Source organism: Spermophilus citellus (assembly GCF_964194105.1).
Source record: "Spermophilus citellus genome assembly, chromosome: 18".
NCBI lineage: Eukaryota > Metazoa > Chordata > Mammalia > Rodentia > Sciuridae > Spermophilus > Spermophilus citellus.
This window is the reverse complement of record NC_138200.1, coordinates 2,294,762-2,320,692: the sequence shown is the minus strand read 5'-3', so window position 1 is coordinate 2,320,692 and position 25,931 is coordinate 2,294,762. Positions and strand designations below refer to the sequence as shown.

Here is a 25,931-nt window from a genome sequence, read left to right as displayed (position 1 = left end):
GCGCCGTAGGGCCTAGAAAGGGAAGTGGAGGAATGTTCCGGGGGCAGGTCTGGGGATATCATGGCAGCCAGAAATAAAACCCAGTGGCTATAGACAGCTACTTCCGTAGGGGTGAAGTCTATGAAAGTTCCCTGAAGCCACAAGTCGTCGATGGCATCGAACCAGTCCTGGATGGAGGAGACTGTTGGTATCAGCCACTGGTCCTGTAACAGAGACTCTAGGAAATACTGGAAGCGTTGCCTGGACATGGCGTCACCAGCACCTGAAGAAGATCAGAGCGAATAAAAACAGAATGAAGATAAAGATTAAAGCAAAGGTCAATTTTTGGCAGAAGTTCCATGTTGGGGGACTGACAGAGAAGAGGCCAAGGGCCATGAGGAGGCTTAAAAGGACATAGAGACTCATGAATCCAGGATGGCAGATTAAGAGGTTCTCCGAGCTCGTTGTCTCCCGCTGTCTGATGTCCGTTGCATTCCATCGTGCCTGGTAGGGAGCCTCAGCACTGAGTGAACTGTTCTCTTGGAGATGTTGGGGGTTCATCGGCCATCAGAGGCTGGTAGTGCCTGAGCAGAAGCTGGTTGAAAGTTTGATTAGAAATTTTCTGCAATTGGGTTTGAAGGAACTTCATTATGCAGGGCAAGAGAGCACAGAAAAGGAGCATCCCAATAAGGGGCCCCAAGATAGGTAGTAAGTACGTGGCAAGAGAGGATTGGAAGAACCCTGTTATGGGATTAGAGGAGGTGGGTTTGAGCAATTGGGTGGATAATTCCTGCAATTTAACAACATTTTTTTCTATTAGCCCAGACTCATTAACATAGTAGCAACATTCCTCTCTGAGGAACAGGCATGTACCTCCTTTTTCTGCAGTGAGAAGATCAATCGCTCTTCGGTTCTGTAAAGCCACTTGTGCCAATGAAGTAACCTGCCGCTGCAAGGAGCCCAGAGACTCAGCAGTGGTATCGAGTGCTTCCTGCAGTTTTTGTTGCAGGTCATTGGATGCCCATAGAGCATGACCTATAATTCCATCAGAGAGTCCGAGACTCGCCACTGAGGTTGTTAAAGTGAGGCCTACCAGAACCGGCAGAAAGACTGCCCTATGGGTGCGGGAAGGTAGGGCCAACTGTCGGAATTCGGTGGGAGTATACAAAGACAGTTGAAGAACTACAGTAACCAAGAAGCAGGTGCCAGAGACATTGATTGTTGAGGTACTTAAAGACCCGTTACACCAGAGGAAATGTCCAGGTTGCATAAACGCAGGGCTCGATGGGGTGCTATAGCTCAAGGAACAAATGGGTAAAGGATTCATTGTTGGCAGGTGGAAACAGATGAAAGGAAATGAAGTATTGGTGGAATAACTTTCCCATAGTGGGATACGTGTCACGTGTAGGGGTTGTCCTTTCTTAGAGAAATTGTAGGGTTTTGCTGAAATATTTCCTGCTGCTAATGGGACCACTGCTAGAAGTGGACGACTAAGTGAAGCACAGAGAAAGCACTGAGAAGTAGGCACAGAAAGAGGGGTGGAGTTTAGCAAATTGAGCCATGTGGGAGGGAGGCCTGAGGGAGTTGAAGGCTCTGAATCCTCTTTGGATGGGCTATGGATAAGATCTTGAAGTTTTGATTCTGACTCCTTGATGTGCTCGACTACCTGGATGGTTGCCTTAGGTGGCGTAATCAGGGTGCGGCCAACAGTCATCCACCCTGTGGGTCTGGCTGAGGTTGTCCGAGCATAGACAGCAAACTCAACATAGTCCCAACATTTGGCCTTGGGGTCAGGTATATCTAAAGTATACCATCCATGGTTATCGGATGAAGAGCCTTTATGCCATTTTAGGTAACTAGAAGTCCATCCTACAGGGTAACCAAGTGAGTGGTAAGAATAGCTACCACGTTCATCATGGAACCTGCATGACCAATAGGGGCACCCATTATATATCTCAGGCCACCAGTGGCAATAGCCTTTGGTTTGATCAAAAAGGAAGCAAATGAAAGGCCAGTTCCAGCTACCAGGGACGAAGGTCCTGGAAGGTGACAATTTTAGGGAAATAGAGGTGCAGTTGTGGATGAAGCAAGTAGTTGCATCCACTTCGCGGACCTTCAGCATGCCATGTTCTGAGTATCGTTCCCGAAGAGTGAATAGATATATGGTAGGAGAGGAGGGTAGAGACGGTCCCGACAGAGCACAGAAAAGAAGCAGAGCACAAAAAACAAGCAGAGAGAGAAGACTGAGGTGTTGTGAAAGCTCATCGTGCCTTCTTTAAGAGGAATTGGGCTGCGGGGAACACCGTGTGAGCCGCAACTTAAAGGGGTGAGATGGGTGTGGAGAGCAGGAGTAAAGGGGAGGTTCAGGAGGTGATTCTTGGAGTTCCTCTGGGGGTGGTCCTGTCGTCAGCAGGTGGGGCCTCCTGGTGATATGGCTTCAACCTAGAAATGTGAATCCAGGGAGTGAGATGGTTGTCTGGTAAGGAGAGTTTGGTGGCGGTGGGGGTACAGAGAATGACAGGATAGGGGCCTTCCCATTTTGGGGTAAGAGGCCCTTTCTCCTCTGGGGTATTATAATAGACTAGACTTCCAGGTGTTAAGGGAGGAGTGTTTGGAGAGGAGACTGGGTCCGGAAGAAGCCAGTCTTGATATTTCCAGAGTTCCGAGCGGAGATGAAACAAGAGAGGCAAAGAGAAATATCGGGTGAGAGGTCCTTGTGAAACGACCAACCCAGGGGGTATAAGAGGTCTTCCATACATTATCTCAAAGGGAGACAGTAAAGATGGTTTCTTAGGGAGAGCTCTGATTCGAAGCAAAGCCAAGGGAAGGAGTTTGACCCAGTCTAAGTTTAATTCCATTGTCAATTTGGTAAGGACTTCCTTTAGAGTCCGATTTACCCTTTCCACTTTCCCTGAAGCCTGGGGGCGATATGGACAGTGGAAATGCCACTTGAAGGAGAGGGCTTGAGAGACCTTTTGTGTGATCTTAGAAATAAACTCAGGACCATTGTCAGATTGTAAGGAAGTGGGCATACCAAACCTGGGGATGATGTCTGTCAGTAAGATTGAAGCTACAGTGGAAGCCTTTTTATTGGAAGTGGGAAATGCCTCAACCCAACCAGAGAAGGTGTCCACAAAGACAAGGAGGTATTTAGTGCGCCGTACTGTGGGCATGTTGGTGAAGTCTACCTGCCAGTCAGCAGCAGGAGTGTGTCCCCGAGCTTGGTGGGAGGGGAAAGGTTTAGGCCTTAAAGGAGTATGAGGGTTGGTCCGCTGACAGATCTGACAATTAGAGGCTATATTCTGTAGCATGGCTTTGTCAGAGGGGGTGAGGGAAAAGAATCTCTGTAAAAAGAGGGTCAAAGACTGAGAGTTGGAATGGAATAGAGTATGAAGGAACTCGAAAAGATCCTGGTTCTTACTGGAAGAAGTAGGGGCTTCAGATGAGCTGTCTAAGGTGGCCATTATATGTCCCCCAGGGGGGCCATAATTGGAAGTGGTAGCAGCCATTCGTGCTGCCTGGTCAGCCTTGGCGTTGTCCTCAGTGATAAGAGAGCCGTCCTTCTGATGGGACCTACAATGGACAACTCCCAACTGGGTGGGTAAGTGGGAGGCCTCTATCAGATTGGTTATAAGAGCCGAATTAGTGATCGCATTACCTTTGGTGGTAAGTAGGCCTCGCTCCTTCCATATTGCAGCATGGGATAATAGAATATGGAAGACATATTTTGAGTCAGTATAAAGGGTGAGGGATTTGCCTTGAGCTAGAAGGCAGGCACGAGTGGCTGCTATGAGTTCAGCCTGCTGGTTGGTAGTTCCTCAAGGCAGAGCTTTGGCCTCTATAATCTCAGTGGCTGAAGCGTATCCAGAGTCATGAGTGCCATTCTGTCTAAAGGAACTGCCGTCAGTGAACCAGATAAGGTCAGGCTTGGTGAGTGGTCCCTCAGAAATGGAAGGCTGACAGGGGAGGAAATCATCTAAGGTTTCCAAGCAATTATGAGTTGGTGTGTCAGACGTGGGAGTCGTTGGGAGCAGTGAGGCAAGGTTCAGTGCAGAGCAGGGGAGGAACGTAATATTAGGGTTTTCCAGAAAGGAAGCGAGGAGTGACAGAACTCTGGATGGAGGAAGGGTTTGAAGGCCCTTATAAGCTAAAAGATCCTTCAAGTGATGTGGGGAGTGGATAGTTAAAGGGACCCCAAAAGTCAGCTTAGAGGCTTCTTTGTGTAAAATTTGTCCAGCAGCCAGAGCTCTTAAGCAAGGGGCCCACCCACGGATGGTAGGGTCTAGTTGCTTGGACAAATATGCCACAGGTGCAAATGTAGGCCCATAGTTTTGACCTAAGACCCCAAGTGCTTGCCCCCTTTTTTCATGGACATATAGATGAAATGGTCTTGAAAGATCAGGAAGGTGAAGGGCAGGTCCCTTTAAGAGGAGTTGCTGAAGCCTGCGGAAGTGGTAGTTGGGGGAGGAGGCAAGAGATTCACTAGGGGGTCCCTTTGCTAGGTCATACAGGGGTTTGGCTAGAAGAGAATAATTTGGGATCCAGGCCCTAAAATAACCTGCTAGTCCTAGGAATGATAGTATTTCGGCTTTCGTATGGGGCACTGGAAGATTAGAGAGGAGTTGCCTCCTATCCAGTGTTATTTCCTTTTTCCCGGGTGTAAGGCGAAAACCAAGATAGGTGACAGCAGACTGGGAAACCTGGGCCTTGTGGGGAGACACCCTATATCCCTTGTCTGCTAGGAAATTAAGAAGCTGGGCGGTGTGGGATTGAGAGTGTTCCCAAGAGGGACTACATAGAAGAAGGTCATCGACATATTGAAGGAGAGTAGAGTCAGGACAGGTGGGGTGAAAGGATGTGAGGTCCTGGGCAAGAACTTGGCCAAAGAGATGGGAGCTATCCCTGAATCCCTGTGGGAGGACAGTCCAGGTAAGCTGACGAGAATGGCGGGTATGAGGGTCAGTCCACATAAAAGCAAAGATATCCTGAGATTCTGAGGACAAGGGAATAGAAAAGAATGCATCTTTCAAATCTAGGACCGAGAAATGGGTAGTAGTGGCAGGGATCTGAGAGAGGAGGGTGTAAGGGTTGGGCACTAGGGGGTGGATGGGGACCACAGAGGAGTTGACAAGGCGAAGGTCTTGAACCAGCCTATAGGACCCGTTAGGTTTCTTAACTGCCAGAATGGGGGTGTTGAAAGGAGAGTGTGTAGGCCTAAGATATCCCTTTCCTAATAAATCTTGGATGATGGGTTCTAATCCGAGGAGGGCTGTGGTTGTGAGTGGATATTGTGGTTGACTAATATATCTTGAAGGGTCCCATAAGACAATATGAATAGGACTGCATTTAGCCATAGAGGGTGTAGTTGTGTCCCAAACCTCAGGGTTAACTGGTTTAGATAGTTGTGGAAGAGTGTGTGAAGGAGGTGTATCTGCCCCTAGGAACATCATGAGGAAATGAGAGGTAGGAGAGATGTGGGGTGATATGTGAATGGTGACTTTCAATAGTGAGAGTATGTCCCTTCCCAGAAGGGGAGTGGGGCAATGGCTCATAACGAGAAAGGAGTGTGTGAAGGACAAAAGGGATCCCTGCATATAACATGATAAGGGGGGGGGTTTCGAGGGAAAATCTGTTTACCTCCTACCCCGACAATAGGAGTTTTTGAGGGTGTGGTAGGACCCCAATACTCCCTCAAGACCGAAAAAGCGGCACCAGTATCCAAGAGGAAGGTAATGAAGCGTCCATCCACCAGGAAGGTGACCCTAGGCTCTTGCTTCTTGATGGTAATAGTCGGGAGGGAAGGCCCAGGGCTCCGTCAATCCTCCTCTGCCAAGCCCAGGAGAGGCTGGGGTTGCCGGGCGGCTGACCAACCTCCCTTCCGGGTTGTTGGGCAGTCCACCCCCCAGTGTCCCCTTTGGTGGCACTTTGGGCAGGGGGTGGAGGGTGTCCTTGGCGAAGGACAATCCTTGGCCCAATGTCCCTCCTTACCACATTTGAAGCAAGCTCCAGGGGGTGTCTTATTAGGACGGCGTGGTGATGACCTTCTCTGAATGACCTGGGCCAACATTTGGAACTTGGCATTTTCAGCCCTCTGCCTACGGCGTTCGCTTTCATCCTCTCTACCATGAAAAACCTTGAAAGCGACAGCGAGGATTTCAGTCTGAGGAGTAGCAGGGCCCTGTTCAAGCTTTTTAAGCTTGGCTTTAATGTCAGGGTAGCTTTTGGCCAGAAAATATGTCATTAAGACATGACGGCCATCAGGGGATTCTGGGTTGAGGTTTGTGTACTGCTGAAGGGCCTTGGTTAGTCTATCCAAGAATTCTGAAGGTGTTTCTTCCTTTCTTTGAATGACCTCCTGCACCTTTTGAAAGTTAACAGCCTTGCGGGTGGCCTTTTTCAGGCCCGCCAAGAGGCAGGATGTAAAAAGGTCACGAGACTGCAAGCCTTCAGGGGTGTTATAATCCCATAGGGGATCCTGCTCTGGGACAGCATGAGGGCCCGTGGGGTGGTTGGGATTGGTCCTATGATTTTCATCAGCATGGGCTTGGGCTAGCTCCCAGACCCGTCGCCTTTCCTCGGGGAGAAGTGTATTGGCCAAGAGCATGTAGATGTCATGATGAGTGAGGCTATATGCTTGCAGGACCCATTGAAACTCCCGAATGTAAGTGGTGGGGTCAGTGGTGAATGAGCCTAGCTTTCTCTCTAGCTGAGTAATGTCCGACATGGAGAAGGGCACGTGGACTCTGATAACACCCTCGGGACCAGCTACCTCACGAAGGGGTGCGATTGTCTTGGGGGTGGGAAGGAGTCCCTTAGACCTGGTAACAGGAGGACTGAAAGAGGCAGGCGGCAGACAGGAAGGAGAGGGAGGGGAAGGGGGTGTCTCTGCGGAGGAGGAGGTGGAGCAGGCAGAAGAGGGCGGAGGGGAGGGGGATGAAACGGAAGGCTGAGGATCCGTGGAACCAGGCGGAGGAAGAGGAGGGTATAGTGGGAGAGAAGGAGCAGATGGGGCTGGGGGATAAGGTGGGGGTTCATCTGCTGGGTCGAATGAGGAAGAATCTGCGAAGTCAGGAGTAGAAGTAGGGGAAGGGAGGGGTTTGCAAGCAAGGAGGACTTGAGAGGGGGAGCAGGAGGAGTAGAGAGCAGGGTGCTGTGCGAGAAGGCTAAAACCTTCAACGCAGGGAATCTCCCTCCACTTTTTCAGATGCTGGCAGTAGCTAAAAAGGTCTCCAAGGAGGTTTGAATCTAAGGACCCTTCTGGAGGCCAATGATTGCCATTATCCAGTGGATATGTAGGCCAATCTTGGGTACAGAATTTGATTAAAAGTTTGGGCTTGATGTCTGGTGTGAGGGAGAGTGTGGCCAGATTTTTTATTAAACATTTGAGAGGTGAGGCTTCAGGTACTGACGAAGAGGTGCCCATAGTCACAGGGAGAGATGGAAGAGAGAAAGAGAGAAAGAGAGAATAAGCGTAAGCGAGAGAGACAAAGGAAAAACCCGGGCTGGAACGGCTTCCAGGAAGCCCAGGGCGAACGGGGGTCAGGTGGGCGTCCCCGAAATGACCAGCCGTCGCCAGGAACTACAGAGGGCACTACCCGGTCGTCACCAGTGCAGTGCGATCTGTGAGACCCAATGGGGTCGGAGCCATGGGCAACCTGACGTCAGGAAAGTTTTCAACCGCAGTGGAAAAAGTCAGTAATTAAAACAGAACTCCGGCTCCGGCGGAACGCAGTTCCAGGCCGGGAGTTCAGTTTTCCCCGAGTAGAAAGGCCAGACACAGTAGCCCCGCAGGAAACGGCAGCGGCAGCGGAGGAGGAAAAAACCCATAGAACCTCGTGTAAACTCAGAAGCCTCACGCCCCAAAGGGAAACGGATCACCAGAGGGTCCACTGCGACCAGTAAAGGTCTTAGTGGTGTGAATTTCCTCCCCCCAACGAGCGTCTGGAGTGTGCCGGACGATCACGGTCACAGTACCAGCTGTAGCTCGAAGGGAGTTGGCGAGCCGGGGTCAAGGGAAGCTTACCTACGGTGGGATCAGTGGTGAGTGCAGAAAAGCCGGCGTCTGAAAACAGCGGACCTGGGCGGAGAGTCTTCAGCGGGGCAGGGGACAGGGCTCTTGTTGGAAAGAGCTCACCCGTCTCCTCACACGGGGCACCAGAATGAAGGAATTGCCCACGCAAAGACACTTCGCCGGGAGAATTCCAATTTTATTGCAAAAAGCTGTGTGCTTATATAGAACTAAAGGGGAGATGGCAGGGCTTAGATAAATGGCAGGCCGCCCGTTTATTGGCAAGTTCTTCCAGATATCAGCTCCCACGCCCAGGAATTAGTTCTCACTGGGGCTGAGGTTCCCCACCAGTGAGATTTGAAATTGGCGCCAGCGGGAGAGTTCACAAGGGCGGGGACTTTTTGCGCCACTGCAGAGAAGAAGAAGGTAGGAAGAAGAAGTCCTTAGGCGCCATGTTGGGGTTTTTTCTCTGGGGTACGGCTGCCAGTTTATACTTTTCCCAACAGGTCTGTCCTCGGCGCCGCCGGTTTCCCGCCCAAGCCCCTGGCGAAGGGCCCGAACGCTCGCCTGGTCCTCCGGCTTGTTTCTGTCCGGCGGACCAGAGGGGCGCAGGGGGCCGACCGCTCCCAAACCCAAGAGCTCAGAGGGGAGGTAGGGCTGGGCAGGAGGGTGAATCGCAGAGGTTGGCGGCAGGTAGAAGGGACGGGGAGGGAGGCCACAAGAGGAAGCGTGAGCACCGAGCGGTAGCAGGGAGGACCATGGAGAGGCCGGGCACGGCTAGAAGGGCCACCCTGCGCTGGGCAAGAGGAGGTGTGGGAGGGCAGGGGCCTCCGAAGGTGGGAACGGAAGACCAGGCCCTCTGGATGGAGGCCTGGGTGTTGGCGGCTTCCATCTCGGTCCATCGCTACCTGTGTGTCCTGGAGCTGGGCTCTCCCTCTTCGTATCCTGTGGTCACTGGTGGAACAGGAATGATTCAGTTACCGTTCAAGGGAAAGAAACAAAACCATATATGAAAGAAACAAGCACAATGCCTTTGCACGATGATGTGGAACACGTGGGGACGAGTGCAGTTACATTTTCGCCTATTGAAATCGTTTCTGCACGTCTGAACTCATTCTGGGGGTCTCCCATTCTCCCAGAGCCCTCCCCGACCTCGGAACTTAACTCTGTCTCCTGGGTGGCAGTGAAGCCAGATTTAAAATTAGGTCGTCAGTGTAGTTAGGAATATCGGGTCTAATATCGAGTGAAATCTAAAATGGAGGCCAAGTTGAGAATGAATTTCCCGAAAAGTTGAGCAACTCTCGAATGTTAATGAAGTCCAGGAAACAGCCCCCAACAGATTTGAAGATAGCCCATCCCAAAGAACTGTTAATGAACAGCAAACTTGACTCAGAAGTGCCCAGATTACTTCTTCTTCTTCTTTTTTTAAAAAATATTTTTTAGTTGTTGATGGGCCTTTATTTTATTTATAATAAGTGCTGAGATTCGAACCCAGGGCCTCACACATGCCAGGCAAGCACTCTACCACTGAGCCAGGATCCCAGCCACCCAGGTTACTTCTTTGGCCCACCTGTGTCCCAACCCTTCCGGCCTTCCCACCTACATTCCATCACCAAAAACTATAAAAGGGGGAACACATTCGCCCTTCAATGCATTCCACCTCTTGGGTCCCCTTCTTCCTCCAGGAGAAGTCTTTTCTGCTGTCCTTTAATAAACTTCTAATTTTCCACTCCGACCTTGCCTCAGCGTGCTTCTCTGGTGTTATTCTTTTTTTTTTTTATGACTTTAAAGATTTTATTTTTTTCAAGCATATACATTGTAATGAGCAACAGTGCTCAAAAGACAATTTGGCTTTGAAACAATTCTGAATTATAATAATAGTGATGGTTACTGATTATTCCACTCTTTGGGGGTAACTCTGCCAACAGGAGATGGGTTCCATTGCATCCCCATCTGTGTAGTTAAAAACACCCATGCAACAACACAGAAAGTGGTGCCACTAGCTAGTACTATGTTGCCATATTTGTCATGAAAATCTGGTGATTGTTTTATGTGACTCTGTCTTGCCATAATTTGCTGAATTCTCCAAATCTTGAGACTACTGAATGCATATCTTGCCAAGGAAAACATCATGAAGGTATGACAGGATTGCAGTTGATTGCAGTTACTGGTCTATAAACTCGTTGCAAAGAGACCTGACAAGGACAACTGAAATCCAGATGCTTTCCTCAGAATGTTCTAGATTCAGCTTCCAACGACGTAACAGGCAGCAGCCAAAGAAGATGGCGGACCGTCAATTCTGGTCTTGGTGTTATTCTTAAACATTGGGGAAGCAAGGACTGGACACCAGTCAACAGCGGTAACAGCAGCACCAGTCTCCTGGGGGAGGGGGACTCACCTCTCAATTCAGTACCACCATCAAAACAAGCAGATGGAGATCTTCCACAAGCTAGAAATCCTTCCACAGCTCCTTCCAGAGGCAGTATGAGAAATGCAGCTCTTCGTCCTGGGGTGTGTGAGAGAGAAAGCTCTTCAGGAGGCAGTGCCTGCCTGCCTGCCTGCCAAACTCTCACCACTTTGTGCTCTGGCCAAATTCAAAACCACACCTTCCTGAGCACTGTTCATACCTACAGGTGTGTCTTGGGTTGTCATGGAATTACTTGTGTTTTATTTGTAATAATGCAAACCAGACTTCCAAAGACTGTGTGTATGTAACCTGTCCATCTGGGGCAACTCATTTCCTCCAGAGTGCCATCTTGACTCCTTTCTCACTCCAGCCCCCAGGTGGAGTGAGGAGTCCCTCTGCTTCTCCTGCACTGCACAAGACCACTGGTTTCAGAGGAACACTTCTAATAGTGTCTTTGAGTGCCCTCTTTATGCCCTAGTGCCAGCAGCACAAATTCAAGTTCCTCAGCCAGATAATGTGGATGTCTCCAGCCAGTATCGTGCATGGTGAGCTCTGAAAGATGAACAGTGGTCTGCGCTTTCCCAGTTCTGGCTTTTGCATCCTCCACTCACTTTGCCTGAAACTACACTTGCTGTTCCCCAGTCTGGCTAATTCTCCTGTGACTGCAAGACTGAACTTGGACATCTCCTCTGGAAAGCCTTCCCAGTTCTGTGACCCTCACTCAGTCGGAGCACCTGCTTCCCTGGCCTCTTGGAACTAATGTTGCATCACAGTTGCTTCTTGACCTGTCTTCTCCTGTAGACACAGCTGCCCAGTATGGTAGCACCTGGCCACGTGTAGTTGCTAGGCACTTGAATTAGGCCAAGTTGTGTTTCATGTGTAAAAATCCAAACCAGATTTCCAAAGATTGTGTGTGTGTGTGTGTGTGTGTGTGTGTGTGTGTGTGTGTGTCCCATTCTAGTGTATGAGAACCAGCTGCAAGGGGCCCTGAGACTGAAGAAAAGAGGCAGAGTGATCCAGGATTGCACAGAGTCCCATTTATTGGGAGGTTAACTGACAGAAGCATGGTCATGGACAGGGGAAGATCAAGTGGATTCTTGAAATATGTGTTAGGAGGAAGGGTGTATATACTGGTTAGGACAAAAGTGACTTCATTCTGGCTGGAACATACCTAGTTTATCTTATGCTAATATCAAAAAATCACATCCTTGGTGCCAGGGCCTGGGGACACTGATGGCAGCTGTGTCTTAAGATGGTTGTGACTACATGAAGCTGAATCCATACAGCTAGATAGAATTCATAGAATTAGTTTTATATATGTACGAGGAAAAAGGCCGTATCTTCATGAACTCACAGGTCTCTTGGAGACAAAACTCAAAGGCCCCACTAGGTTTCTCCTTCCTTTTCCTTTCCAGCACCCACATCTACCTGTGGTTAGCCAGCCTCAAGCCACCACCTTGAGGGCTGGGAGATCCACCCCTGCTGAGACCTCTTTCACTCGGGTGACTTTTCCCTAAGGAAGTTGTGCATCATTCCCACCTAAGCTTTCTGCCACACCACACCCCTCTTATGCCTGAGGGGTCATGCGACAACTTCCCATGCAGTGAGTGTGTTGGGGTGGGAGAGTGCAAAGACCTTCCCAGCACTGCATGATGCAGCTCTGCTGTCTACGTGCAGTGTGCAGGTCAACTTTTCACTTTTCTGGGCCTCAGTTTCCTCATTTGGAAAATGCTAAGGCTGAATGAGAAATGAAATGACCATCTCCCTTGAAAACCTAGTCTTTGCTTATGAAAGGTCCCTTAGTAACTCTGAAGGCATCCTGAATAGTCTTTGAATTTGAATTTCCTGATCTGTAAACTGGAGGAAACATTTTGATATTTTGGTCTTTGTCGCCCCCATAAGGCCTGAGAGAGTTTCTAGTCACAGCAGGTACCCAATAAAAACTAGTCCATAAATGTAGTCGCAGAGACAGAGACAGGGACTCTCATTCATGCCAACAAGCTGGTGCACCAAGTACACCACTGTACACCATTCTTGTGCACCATTCTTTCATTTATTGAAAGAATGCCTAAGATGCATGACAGTGGAACTTGAGGGATTTCAGTAGAAGGGGGATGCAGGGTGAAATAGAACAGATCGGGGGATACAGAAAAGTTCTTGTGCCACCTCAGCTCTTAGTTTACCTCTTCCTGAGTTAATGAATTCACCCCCATTCCTTTTGTTACTCCTTTGAATTCAAAGATGACCTTGACTGTATCTTCATCAACCATAGATTCTCCTGGCCTCCACCATGAACCTCTTCCCTAAGTTAGGCTTCACCTTTTGCCCTCCCTGGGCCTCCCGGCTCATGGCCTGCCCTGACTCAAGGGTGACCCTTGGTCACTGGTTGTGCATATGCCTGCATGGACACACCGCACAGGGAAGCAGCAGGACAACCTGCCCACCCGCGGGGCTTCTTATACCCGATCTCCTGTCCCAAGCTGCTCAGGAGTACCAGAGACCTGGCTCAGCAAGTCCTCGTGCATTAGGCAAGACTGAGTCTCTCGCTGACTTGGGCATGGAACTGTTGCCTTTAGCAATCAGTATCCTTCGGATTCCATATCTCAACTTGGGAGATGTCAACTGAAGAGCGTGGCTCTGGTGTCACAAGGGGACAAAGCAGCACTCTTTCCTTTTTTTTTTCTTATTTATTTTTTTAGTTTTAGATGGACACAATATCTTTTTATTTTATTTTTATGTGGTGCTGAGGATCGAACCCAGTGCCTCGAGCTTGCCAGGTGAGCGTGCTACCACTTGAGCCACATCCCCAGCCCATCTTTTCCTAACTTTCATGTTGGAGACTGAATGACCTCCAACTTCAGGGCATGCTGGAATTCTACAAGTGTCGGGAATGAAAAAGAGAGTGAGGGTCTTGAGGTGCATCAGCCAAGGGAAACATGGTTATGCAGGGGATGCGCATGTCTTGGGACATGGGTTGGAGTGAGTTGGAACTGTTGAATTTTGGAGAGAACCTCGTTTCACCCCCCTCCCTTTCTTTCAGGCTCAGGATCTCAAGTACTATATACCTTGTGCCTGATTCTCTCTGTGGAGGCCATGGACCCATTTTCTCCTGACTGTAAAATAGGACAAGGTTCCCTCTCCAGGATGCATAGGATGAACGGGAGATGGCTGAATATAAGTTGTGGTTAGGTGGTGTACAAATATCACCTACTGTACAAAGGTAGCATTTAGTGATCTATTGCTTATGTATACTAAATAAGTTTTTATTTTTATTACTTTTGATTCTTATTTAATTGTTGGTGTAGAGTGGAACCCCAATACCTTGTGAACCTCTCTTTTGCGGGGAGTTTCTGACCAGAGTGCTGTCCCGACACTCCCGCATCCCTAAGGTGGTCCCTCCCCTTTTCCCAGGGTCAGAGCATCCCTGGAAGGCATTCCTGCAGCCATTTCAGGGCCTGGAAGTTGGCTGTGCTGCTGGACCAAGGCCTATCGAGTCAGGAGTGTCCTTAGTGTCCTGCTAGGAGGCACAATGAGGGTCTTGGCAATGGAGGTGGCTCCCAGGCAGTGGGCTTTGGAGACTGAAGTCCTGCGAGGGAAGACTGGGGCCTGTATAGAGAAGGCAGAAAGCCTGGGAGAGTTTTGTTTGAACCAGAGGCTTAGGATTGGAAATCACTCTCCTCCTCAGAGGCAAGATAACATGGGAGACACAGACATGAGAAAAGGGGATGGTCTGGGAGAGGTTCCTGAAGGAGGCAGGGCCCAGGCTGCAGGCTGGGAGGGGTTGGGCAGCTAGAGCAAGGTGAAGGTGCTGGGCTGGGTGTCACTGGCCTCTGGGGCTGCAGGGCTGAAGTGAGCTTATTCCTTTTGAGGACATGGAGTATCCCTGTCTGCCTGTCTGGAGTGCTGAGGTTTATGCTAGACATGAAGTTTGGGGGAATGGATAATTGGTCATGGGTGAGGCTGGAGAGAGAGTGATTGCTGAGGGAAAAGGAGTTTATGTGATGACATTGGAGCCTGGGAGGGGAATCTCAGACTGAGCATAAGCCCAGATAGACTGGCCCAAAATTGGAGGTGTGGACAGCGAAGTCAAATGATTGACTGGGCTGTCTGGTCAAGGTTGGGTGATGGCAGAGGTGGAGAAGGAGACTGACGCTAGGTTGTGAGAGGCCTTGAGTGCCAGGTGCAGGGTAGGTCCTTGGGAGGATTTTAGCAGAGAGGGTGTTAGAAAGGTCCTTCTGGTCCTGGAAGACTGGTGGTCTGGGCATGCAGGATATGTCTAGCAGCTCGGAAGGTCAGAGTCCTCAGCGTTCCCGAAGGCTCTGGAGTAAGGGTGCCAGCCGAGGCAGAGGGACGAATTCCCTGGCAGAGGCAAACAAGGCTTTGCACGTGGAGCCTTGTGAATTCACTGTCTGCCCAGGGGGCTGTGAAGTGCCAAGTGTGTCTGGAGCACCGCTGAGATAAGGCAGAGAAGTGGCCACATCGTTTCATGAAGGGTCTCAGCTTCCAGGCTGAGGAACTTGAACTTGGTCCTGAGGCCACTGGGAGCTTTGAGTGGCGCCTAAGTCACATTCCACATGGTTATGAGAAGACTATGCTAGGCCAGTGTGGGAAGGGAACTGGCAGCCAAGGAACCGGGAAGAAGTCTGGCTCTGGGGTCCAGATGAGGGAGGGAGGGGCCAGAAATGAGGCTTAGAGAACAAACAGAAGAGTATGGCTCAAAGAACCTATTAGGGTGTGGACACACTAGAACTTGGTGGCTATCTGGCTTTGGGAAGTGAGGAAATGAAGATATTCAAGGGTTTGGACTTACGCAGATGTGAGACTTCATCAAGATCCTGTCCCATGAGGGTGACAGTAATGCTTTTTTAAGAGTGAAGAGAAATATAAAAAAAAAATTTTAAGGGAGAAGAAAAATATAAAAAAAATTGACTTTTGGAGGGGATGCTCAAATTTATTCATTCACTCATTCGTTCATTTATTCAACTACTATTTACTACTACTCCCCTACCTTCTCCAGGTGCCTTTGGTGATGCTATCATGCTAGCATGTCAGGACAGAGCTGGCCTGCCTTCTTGAAGCATGAGAAAGGCAGACAGTGAAACAGCAGATCCATAAGTGTTCAAAGCCATGCTGGATCCTGATGTGGGGGTGCACATGAAGTAAAGTGATAAGTTATTGCCTATGTGAACTGACATCCCCACCAGAGGTTTCAGTGCAAAATGTTACTTTAGCTGAGACCTGAATGGCCAGAAAGAATCCACCCTTCTGAGTGGCAGAAGGGAACATTCCAGAGAGAATAGAAACAGAGGCCCTCAAAGTGGGAAAGGCTGTCAGGTTGAGCAATGGCAGAAGCGTGGTGATGGAGCCAGGAAAGGAAAGCCAGCCAGTCTGCACAGCCTGCAAGGGCTTTGGAGTTGATTGTAAGCTCAGGTTTCAAGTCAGGTTATGATAAGATTCCATGGGCTTAAAGATATCACCTGGGTACTGCCACGGAGAAAAGGGACTAGAGGAAGGGACGGGTGATGGAGACAGTGTTGCTATGAGCAGGGAGTCAATGTTGACGGGGTGGGTTCGGGAGAAGTATGAGGTGCCAGCCAATAGGATGGCCTTTCCTAACCTGGGACCAGGCAGATGCAGGTGCCGTCTCACCTTCAGATGTGTGATCTTTGACCACTGTGTGATATCTTCTGTAAAATAGGGATCCTCGTGGCATGTAGTTGGTGAGTCTGCTTTGAGTGTTCTGCACATTAGCAATGACTGTCCCTGAATAAGGGCTTAATAAATACTGGTCATTGTTGCTATTTTCTGATACTGGGGTGGGGCGAGTATAGCTCTCATGGGTGCAACTAGTTAATGGCAACTTGAGAGCAGGATCAGGGTGGGAGACTCAGATTGGGTAGCTGTCCCTGTTGACCAGTCATTCTCAACCAGGAGTAGTATTGCCCCTAGAGAACACTGGGCAATGTGGAGAGACTTTGAGTTGTCACACTAGAGCTTGGGGGATTGTGCTCCACATCCTTTAGGTGAGTGCAATGGCACACGCCTGTAATCCCAGTGGCTCGAGAGGCTGAGATGGGAGGATTGTGAGTTCAAAGACAGTCTCAGCAAAAGTGAGGTGCTAAGCAACTCAGTGAGAAACTGTCTGTAAATAAAATACAAAATAGGGCTGGGGTTGGGGCTCAGTGGTCAAGTGCCCCTGAGTTAAATCCCTGATACCAAAAAGAAAAAAAAATATATATATATATAAATTATTCACATGATAGTTTACTCCCCCACCCCAACACTGAATCTTTGGAGTCTGTAGGGAATTCTGCACTTAAGCACATTTTATTGCAGATTAGATGTGTCAGGTGCTCAGTGCCAGGATGGCTGTTCTAGACAGCACAAAGTTAAGGGAGCTTTAATTTTAGCTTAATATAAAATTGTTTGGATCACTTGAGGGTTTCTGGAGAAGATAGGAGACTTTTTCAGTTCCAGCTGATTGTTGCCACATCTGGGGATGTTTATTTCCATGTGTGCCTGGGAATTCGAATCTGTGCACTTTCTGGCATTTGAAATTTGAAATATCTGGCATTTGAAATAGTGGAAAAGCCCCAAACCAAAACTACAACCACCACCATCACCACCACCACCACCACAATACCCTTTGTAATCAAATCAAACATAATGATCCCATTTTGGCCCTCAGGCTTCAAGTTTGAACTGGTTGAGGGCGGAATATGTAGTGACCCCATAGGATAGGTAGCTAGTACCCACTGTGGCTATATAGATTTAAATTGAGGACTTAAGTCAAATTTGTACTTATCCTTAGAGGCATTAACCTCATTTGAGGTCAGCAAGAGCCCCACGTGGCTAGTGGCTATGACCTCAAGGAGCAGACAGAGCATTGCTGCCATTAGAGATGTGCTGGACAGCTCCCTAGAAGAGGAGAGCTGGGGTTCAGGTTCTGGTCCTCGAGTTGGGCACGAGAAGGGTTCCCTTCTTTTCCTCTGCCGCGTCCAGCTGCTACTGCCGCTCTGCCCCCACTCCTGTGTCGGTGATGCGTGGCTCCCTGGCCACGCTGTGTGTGAAGCGCCTACCTACTCATCACTTCTCCGCGCACCCTGCAATTTCTCAGCGTACGCAGCCCGAGAGGGTCCCCGCATGCACTGCTGACACCGGGGCCTCCCAGAGCTTGTGTGCCAGGGAGGCGCACGGGGCCCCATCCCACGCTCTGTCGACGCCCTTCCAGATCACATCCGGCTGGCAGTAAGCACCTGGGCGCTAGGCTTGCTGCAGGGCGGCCACTTCCCCACCTGCGGGTGGGGAGGCCCGCCCTCCCCCCCTGCATATCCCGCACTGCTGGCCTTCTCTGGGCCTCGGTTTTCCCGCGTGTTGGGTGGGAAGCGCACAACTTCACACCTCTGTCCACAGCAGTGACGGGCCTACTCTGGGCTTCAGGTCCCCACGCGTCCACAAGAAAGTATCACACCTCCCCACCAATAAAATCTAGCAAACACCAGGCCCAGTTCCCCCATGTGCCCACCCAAAATATCACACGTTCCCACCCGCACATCTGGCAACTGGCCTCCTGGGCCTCTGTTTCCCCATTTGCGGACGGGAGAATCGTGGCTATTCACACCAGAGCAACGGCTGGCCTCGACCTCTGTCTCCCCATTTGCTCCATCGACAGAAATATCCCTGAGGGCCTTCAGAACGACGGAACTGCTCAGCCAAGGAGGTGGACCGGAGCAGGGGAGCCGGGCCGGGCCTTTGGCAGGTCCTCCGGGCCTCTTGAAGCTCGGCCGCTGTTCCCCGGTGAGGGGCCGACTCCGGCGGCGGAACCTTCGTGCGGGGCGCGCGTGTTCCCCGCCGGCGCCCTTTCCCAGGGACGCCGCCGCCCCTCGCGCCCCCGCGCCCCAGTCCCGCGTACCCGGCGCCGCCGGCCCGGAGTTGCCCGGAAGCTCGGTCCCACCGCGGCGCTCGCCAGGGCAAGCCCGGGCCGCCGGGACCTCGGCCCGCTCCCGGACCCGAGAGGCCGCTGCACCGGGTACGGGGCAGGGATGGGGGAGGAGCCGGCCTAGGGGCCGACGGGCTGGGCGGTGGGGTGGGGACGCCGCCGCCGAGGGGCTCCGGGGCAGGGCGCCCCGCGGGGCGAGGAGTCGGGGGGGCCGCGGGGGGCGGGGCGGGGCTGGAGGTGCCCGGCGCCGGGCCGCCGGGGCGAGGGGCGGAAGGGGAGGCGTGCCAGCTGCACCCCGAAGGAGGGACGCGAGGCTCGGGAGGGGCCTGTGGGAGAGGGCGGCGGCCCGGGGGAGAGGAAATAAAGATGTCGGTGTCATCGGTAGCGGCGGGGGCACCCTCGGGGGGACGGAGCAGGTAGCAAGGTGGGGGGCTGGATGTACAAAAGGAAGCGGGTGAAGCGTCCTAGGGGCTGTCGATGAAGAGAGGCCAAGTGGAGAGAGCAGGGTGAGGCCTTGAGGTGCGACTCGTGGGGACAGCAGAGGAGCCTTGAGTGAAAGTGGGGAATTGGGTTAGTAGGACTCTGGGGAAGTACCCGGGGTGGCCAAAATGGGGAGGCTCCGAGGGCATCTAGTGGGTGGGGACCCTGAGGGAAAGACGCAGCCCGGGCTGCAGCTGAGTGGTGGGGACAGGAATGGACAGGTGGGGACGTCCTGGAGGCCACAGAGCTAGGGGGGTGAGGTAGGAGACACCCCTGCTCGGACATTGGTTCCCACGTGGGGAACGGGAGGGCGATGCCTGCAGAGGGAGAGCCAGGAGGAAGGGCAGGGTGGAGCGGGACTTGGTAAGCCGGGTTGGAGTGGCCCGGAGTAGAGGGAGGGAGGCTGGAGATCTGGGCTGGAGTGCGTTCTTATTTTGTAGAGCGGTAGGTCAGTGGCGCGGAAAGGGTGACAGGCCGCGAGAATGGGGACGCCTTCCCTTTTAGGCAGCTTTTCCTGAAAGGAAGAGGCGATCTTAACTTCTCTCCCCTCCGCCGCTCCCAGCTGCCGCTCCAGATGCTGCTGCTGCCGCCGCGGCCACCCCACGCTCGGTCCTCCTCTCCGGAGGTCATGGACCCACCGCCCCCCAAGGCTCCCCCATTCCCCAAGGCGGAAGGCCCCTCATCCACGCCTTCCTCGGCGGCGGGGCCCAGGCCCCCGCGGCTGGGCCGCCACCTGCTCATCGACGCCAACGGGGTCCCCTACATGTACACGGTGCAGCTGGAGGAGGAGCCCCGGGGACCGCCCCAGCGCGAGGCGCCCCCGGGAGAGCCCGGCCCCCGTAAGGGCTACAGCTGCCCGGAGTGCGCCCGTGTCTTTGCCAGCCCGCTTCGGCTGCAAAGCCACCGTGTGTCGCACTCGGACCTCAAGCCCTTTACCTGCGGCGCCTGCGGCAAGGCCTTCAAGCGCTCCAGCCACCTGTCGCGGCACCGGGCCACGCACCGCGCCCGTGCGGGCACTCCGCACGCCTGCCCGCTCTGCCCGCGCCGCTTCCAGGACGCCGCGGAGCTGGCGCAGCACGTGCGCCTGCACTGAGCCCGAACCTGCGCCGCCCTGCCCTCTCTGGGCCACCACGTCTGACCCACACAGCGCCACTCCCACATACACTCCCTGGTTCTGCCGAGGTTACTGCCTTACCCTGTGCCTCGGTTTCCCCGTGTACCCAAAGGAAGAAACAGCATTCCTTCCTCCCCCTCCCCCCTAGCTGTGTGATGTAGACCAAAGTTGTTGCCCCTCCCTGGGCCTGGGAGCCAGTAGGAGTTGGGCTCCTGTCTGGCTGTGCTTTGTGAGCCTTTGCAAACGACGCGATCTCTCTGAGCCTTGTTTTTGGGCTCTCTCAAGTGGTGAATGGTTGTTGTCTGCATAGAAGGCAGAGAAAAGAGCACCGGCACGGTCTGGTTCGTCTCAGTACCTCCCCCTTCTGCCCATGACCCCCCCCCCCAATTCGTTGCTCAATAAACATTCCTCACTCCACTTTCAGGCTCCTACTTGCGTGTGTACTGGGACGGGGCAGGGGGTTAAGACCGGACCTTGGGCACCCAGGAACCTTCTTCTCAGTGTGTGTTTCCAGCCGGCGCCCATTCCCTAGTTCTCAGGTGCCCCGCCTCCACCGTCCTCCTCTGGACCCTCATCTTTTTCCCCCGACCTTCGCTCCCCTCACCCAGTGCCGCCAGCTCCTGGGGACATCCAGCGGTCCCCGTGCCGCCGCCGCCTGAAGCTGCGAAGGCAGCTCGGGGTCGTCTGGAGCCGCCCGGACATTAGAGGCTGCTGCACCGGGTACGGGGCGGGGCGCGAGAGAGCCGAGCGGGGGCGGGGCCGCCGTGCCCGGCACCTGTGCTGGGCTGGGAGGCCCGGCCCACGGTGTCCCAATCCGGCTTTTCCGAGAGCTGGTGGCGCCAAAAGGCTCTGCAGGCGGCAGGCGAGGGCCATGGACCGGGGCGGGCCGGTGGAGAGCTCCAGGGCCTAGGAAGAGGTGTGGGGTGGAGAGGCGCGGACTAGAGGGAGCCTGGAGGTACAGGATGGACCCTCACCTAGACCCGGGTCGGGCCATAGCCTGGGAGAGGCCGGAGCCATAGAGGGGCAGTTACCTGAGAAGGGCAGAGGGGGAAGGGGAGCAAGGTCCCGGTTGTGCATCAAAGAGAGCGCGCCTATGAGTACGGTGGGCAGTGGAGACCAGAGGACAGGAGACCTCGCCCGCCTTGCAGAGGGTCACAGAGTACAGTACTGGGTAGAGAGACTGAGGGGCAGCAAAATGCAGAGGTCCTGGTAGGGCACACAGAGGGGAAAGAACTGAACCTGTGGTTCCGTGCTCCTCTGTGCTGTGCAAACTTCTCATCCTCTCTCCCATCCACCAGGCCTCAGCCACCCCTCCGGATGCTGGTGCTGCCGTCCCCTTGCCCCCAGCCCCTGGCGCTTCCCTCTGTTGAGGCCATGGAGGCCCCTCCCCCTCGGACAGGCAGGTCCCCTGAACCTGGACCTTCCTCCTCCACTGGATCTCCCCAGACTTCGTCCCCTCCAAGGCCCAACCACTACCTTCTCATTGACACCCAGGGTGTCCCCTACACAGTGCTGGTGGACGAGGAGTCGCAGAGGGAGCCTGGGGCTGATGGGGCTTCTGCGCAGAAAAAGTGCTACAGCTGTCCTGTGTGCTCCAGGGTCTTCGAGTACATGTCTTACCTTCAGCGACACAGCATCACCCACTCAGAGGTGAAGCCATTCGAGTGTGACACCTGCGGGAAGGCATTCAAGCGGGCCAGCCACCTGGCACGGCACCACTCCATTCACAGAGCCGGTGGTGGGCGACCCCACGGCTGCCCGCTCTGCCCTCGCCGCTTCCGGGATGCGGGGGAGCTAGCCCAGCACAGCCGCGTGCACTCCGGCGAGCGCCCGTTTCAGTGCCCACACTGCCCGCGCCGCTTTATGGAGCAGAACACGCTGCAGAAGCATGCCCGGTGGAAGCATCCATGATCTGGTATCATGCATCCCAGGGTTGTAGGACTACTGAAGCCCTGAGACACTTGTGGAGGTGCAGGCCTGCTCTCAGGGCCCTGGACACAGATGAAACTGGCCTCCTCTGGAAGTGATTCCCTTCCTGGAGGAGGAATTCCTAAGCCATTGCTGCCAGCTCGGTGCTTTAGAGTTGTGATGGGCACAAGTGAGCCCTCACACAGAATGGGGTCCTTTGGCTCTGAAGACCTGGGCCGGTCCATGATAGAGCCCTGACTGGAGGGGCCAAGGGAGAAAATGTTGTGCCTGAAAACTTGCCCCTTCAAGAAAGCAGCCCTTGGGAGGCCCCACTGTCTTCCAGAGGCCACTATGCTGACACTGGGCAGGGTCCAGACCTGCCTTCTTTTCCCAGCCAGGACTTGAGGCTGGACACCCAATAAACAGCTTCCCACTCTGAGCACTTATTCTTGGAGACTGCATCTTGGACCTTCTTTGCTCACCACCTAGTAGAACCTGCCTCCTGTGGGCCTTGGCTGTCCTGGTTAGGGAATAGGACTGTTGGCCTGCCCTAGGGTCAGACTCATCTCAGCTCCTGAAGACTTGTGTCATCTGGAAGAGTGTTTTAAAACTTTCTTTAAACATAACCCACTGTAACATACATGTTTTATATGAAGCCCAATATACAGATACACAAAATGTATGTAAGAGGAGTTTCTTCAACAATAGCCACCTTTAGTATGTGCAGGGCCCCTTGATTTTTTTCTTTTCTTTTTTTACTATTTTTATTTTAAATGTAGAGTCCATCCTACTATATTAAATTCTCTGCCCATGAACCTGCAGTTTGGAAAACACTGATCTAGGGCAGATGGCTCCCCCTGGACCTTGTGATCCAGGCTGCAATTTATCTGTAAGTGAAGCAGGAGGGGGATGGTTGCAGTTCTCTTGCTTGGAGCAGACATTCAGACTCTCTTTGAAGGGTTGAAACCTTGCTCTCATAAGGGCTTCACAGTCCCAGAGCACAGGTACTGCTGGTGAATGGGAGGAGAGGAGGTGGAATTGAGCTTTGAGCTTAATAAATATCTGCCTTCTTAGCGCATCTTCCTTGCATATTTTGTGCCAGGCACTGTGCTCGGCTTACTTTCCTGTTCCGACCTCTTTGGGGGCAGAAAAACTAATGTCCCATATGCACTCCCCAGAGTGTGAAAGAACGTCCCAGGGACTGTTCACACCCCTCTGTCTGACCTTAGATAAAACCAACAGCGCTGAGATCTTGAGCCCTGTGTGTGGCCAGGTATTAGGCTGAGTTTTTGTGCGTCATCTCAGCATTCTCACAAGGAACCTAGTTGGGATTGTAATCTCCCCACTTAACAGGTGAGTAAATGGAGGCTGGGGACTGGACTCCAACTGTTCCACAGCAAGCTCCTGGTCACCTTTATGGGGTTGGTGGTGACTGTTTTTGGACCTCATTTCCAGGTGAGGGGTAACTCTCACTCCACTTGCCAACCTGGCTTGACATCCCTGGAAACCTTGGGTTCTGGCTGAGAGAGATGGGATCATACCAGCCAGTTCCTGGAGAATCGCTAAGAGCGGATTCTCCTCTCTTCAATTTTCCTGGCTTGCTTCTCCCTTCTCCCTGCGACTTCCCCAGTCGACTAGACACTGGGGGACCCCCGGAGCTGCGCCAGCTCTTCAGGATGGGAATTTCTTGACGTTCCCTGCCTGTTCTATGGGGGAAGGGGGGGGAGTACTTCAAGGGGCCAACGCGCAAGTGCGGCCTTAGCCTCCGCGCAAACGGCGGGCCTCACCTGGGCGCTGGGACTTCTAGAGGAGGCGCGCCAGGCAGGCTGGACGGGGCAAGTCCCCGCGTCCCTGCCGGCTACGCTGCCCAGTTCCGAGACGACCCCCCCAATCCCCTGCGTGCTCGCGGGTGGGCGCTTCTCTCGGCTCCCTGTGACACTTTGCAGACGTTCCCCGGCGCCAGGCAGGGGCGCCGCTTCCACCGTCGGTCCCTGGGCCGGATTCCGCGCGCGGGTGGGTGAGCGCGGGGAGCCCCCCCCCCCCCGGCTCCTCGGACCCCGGGAAGCCATTGGTGGGGTATGGTGGCCGCATTCGCACCCCTGGCCTGAGCGCGCCCCTGCTGGGACCCTTTTCTATGACTGTCCTCTCCCACTCGCGGGACAAAGGGCGGGGGCGGGGGGGAGCGCATCCCCACGCGTGACCTTCTCCCACACTGTGCACGTGTCCCCCGCCACGGGGAAAAGGCCCTGCTTGCCCACGCGAGTGCGGGGGAGGGGCGTGGGGTGCCTGAGGGAGGAGGCAGCCGTGTGGGCTGGACTGCCACCCCATGCTTGGAAGTTGGGGCGGTCTCCCTTCACTGTACCTAAGGCTCTTTTGGAGCGGAAAATGGTCCGTGGTGGGAGCCCTTCACATTCAGGCCAGTGTGACCCTGCTGTGTGGATCCCAGGGGGAACCCAGCAATTCTGCCTATATAACAGGGGTCCACGGCCCCAGCTAACTTCTCCCCAGAACCTACATGTCTGGGTCCTGAGCACCTTCATTCAAGAGGAGTCTGGAGTATAGGTCCCTTCCTCCCTCAGACCTGGGAGTCCAGGTCCTTTCTCATTTCCGAGGAGTGAGGCCAGGACTGACCCCACTTGTGGCTGCTGTTTCTGTCCAGTGCCCCTGAGGCGCTCAGCTGCTGGGTCTGCAGGAAGCTTCGTTATGAATGACCGAAACATCCATAGGTGGACAAGTGAGGAGCCTCCCTTCCCCAACTTGGCCCATCATCCCTGTCCCTCCTTTCCCTGCTGTGGTTGGGGGTGGTGAGAGGCCCTGAGTCATCCCTAGGGGACCACCATGGGCTTCTCCTCTACAGTGAAGAAGGACGAGGAGGCTTTGGAGATCTCCATCCCCTTTGATGAGGCGCAGCGCCTAGACTCACAGATCTTTTACAGCCTCAGCCCCTCCCGGGGGAACTTCGACGGTGAGCTAAGGGCTTGGAGGTTTGCTTAGCTGGGGTGCTGCCCTGTGGTGGTGAGTGACTGGGGACCCTTTCCCCTCCCTGCTGTCCCTAGAGCCTCCAGAGGCTGCATCCCCCACACTGGCCCTAATGAACGGCGTCAAGGCTCAGCTGCACATGGCCTTGGAGAGGAACTCCTGGCTGCAGAAGCGCATTGAGGACCTGGAAGAAGAGAGGGATTTCTTGCGGTGTCAGCTGGACAAGTTCATCTCCTCTGCCCGGATGGACACAGGTGGGGGGCACTGACACAGTTGCCCCCAATCCGTCCCACCCACAGGCTGAGGCCCCACTGTGTGGTTGGCTTGGTGGGGTCCTGGCATCTCGGTCCTGTCTGCTGATTTACTGCTCAGCTTCCATCTTGCTTGAAATCCAGGACCTCCCATCCCCTAGGATCTCTTCCTTTCCAGTAGACTGCCCCACACCCCACCAGCCCCCAGCCCCTGTGTCCTAGGGTAATCTGGAACCTGAGTCCAGGTTCCTCTTCCTTTTCCCTAGAGGACCACTGCAGTCCTTTGGGTTCTTCAGGGGACCTTGCCCTGCATCCCAGCTGTCTTTTCAAGCATCCAGGCCTCCAGCCTTCTGTGCCCCAAAGTGACTTGTCTTCCTCTCTACCCTGTCCCCTATCTTGGCTAATGCTCCTTCCTCTTCAAAGAGCTTCAACTCTCTGCAAGTGGAGTCAGCCTCTAACCTGGGGACCTTTTTGGTGATCATAGAATCTGTTCTCCCAACCCCCTTCTACTTACTCTGCTGTAATTCATGGCCAGCAGCAGCCTCCCAAGGCCAGTTTGTGATTGCCCTGTTGGCAATGTTCTGACCACTATTCCAGCCCTTCCCTAGAGAGTCAGGGCTTCCCTTGCCAGATCTTGAGCCCGTCTTGGAGAACTCAACTCTGTGCACCTCCCAACCTCAACCGGGTTCCTTGCAAACTTCGTAGCTGGTAACTGCCTCCAAAGCCTGGGCAAGGGTCCTGTGGTGTTTGAGGTCTGTTACTAGTGACCATAGGATTATGGATCTGTACTTTCCTGTCTCTCTACACTGAGGGTTTCATCCTGGGTGACTGCCTTGGATGACAGGACTCTCTGGGTCTCGGCTGCT

At 53.3% G+C, this 25,931-nt stretch overlaps 4 protein-coding genes across 9 annotated transcripts in view; 3 read left to right on the top strand and 1 right to left on the bottom strand.

The window, feature by feature from the left end:
• The window catches only part of CCDC106 (coiled-coil domain containing 106), a 51,087-nt gene that overhangs the window by 23,547 nt on the left and 1,609 nt on the right, over positions 1-25,931 (top strand). For 2 of the 5 annotated variants that reach the window (XM_081274749.1, XM_081274747.1), the window contains exons 1-4: positions 17,895-18,423; positions 24,495-24,569; positions 24,693-24,800; positions 24,892-25,068. In XM_081274749.1, coding sequence (XP_081130875.1) covers positions 17,910-18,423; positions 24,495-24,569; positions 24,693-24,800; positions 24,892-25,068 — 874 coding nt within the window. In that variant the 5' untranslated portion in view covers positions 17,895-17,909. Of the gene's footprint in view, positions 1-17,894; positions 18,424-23,717; positions 23,849-24,494; positions 24,570-24,692; positions 24,801-24,891; positions 25,069-25,931 lie in introns of those variants that run through there. The other 3 variants (XM_081274750.1, XM_081274751.1, XM_081274748.1) reach the window with 3 other exon arrangements.
• Positions 9,875-10,120, bottom strand: LOC308637931 (cytochrome c oxidase subunit 7B2, mitochondrial-like; the record flags this gene model as incomplete). Its single annotated transcript, XM_081274815.1, has 1 exon — positions 9,875-10,120. One exon carries the CDS (start codon positions 10,118-10,120, stop codon positions 9,875-9,877), a length of 246 nt encoding a protein of 81 aa, XP_081130941.1.
• ZNF580 (zinc finger protein 580) lies at positions 18,289-20,295 on the top strand. Its single transcript, XM_081274755.1, has 2 exons — positions 18,289-18,423; positions 19,376-20,295. Exon 2 carries the CDS (start codon positions 19,388-19,390, stop codon positions 19,904-19,906), a length of 519 nt encoding a protein of 172 aa, XP_081130881.1. The 5' UTR covers positions 18,289-18,423; positions 19,376-19,387; the 3' UTR covers positions 19,907-20,295.
• Positions 18,292-23,552, top strand: ZNF581 (zinc finger protein 581). Of its 2 annotated transcripts, none has more exons than XM_081274753.1 (2): positions 18,292-18,423; positions 21,226-23,552. In XM_081274753.1, the coding sequence occupies exon 2, from the start codon at positions 21,245-21,247 to the stop codon at positions 21,836-21,838; it is 594 nt and encodes a 197-aa protein (XP_081130879.1). In that variant the 5' UTR covers positions 18,292-18,423; positions 21,226-21,244; the 3' UTR covers positions 21,839-23,552. The 2 variants fall into 2 exon arrangements, with proteins under 2 accessions (XP_081130879.1, XP_081130880.1); XM_081274754.1 differs by lacking the exon at positions 18,292-18,423 and adding an exon at positions 20,394-20,647.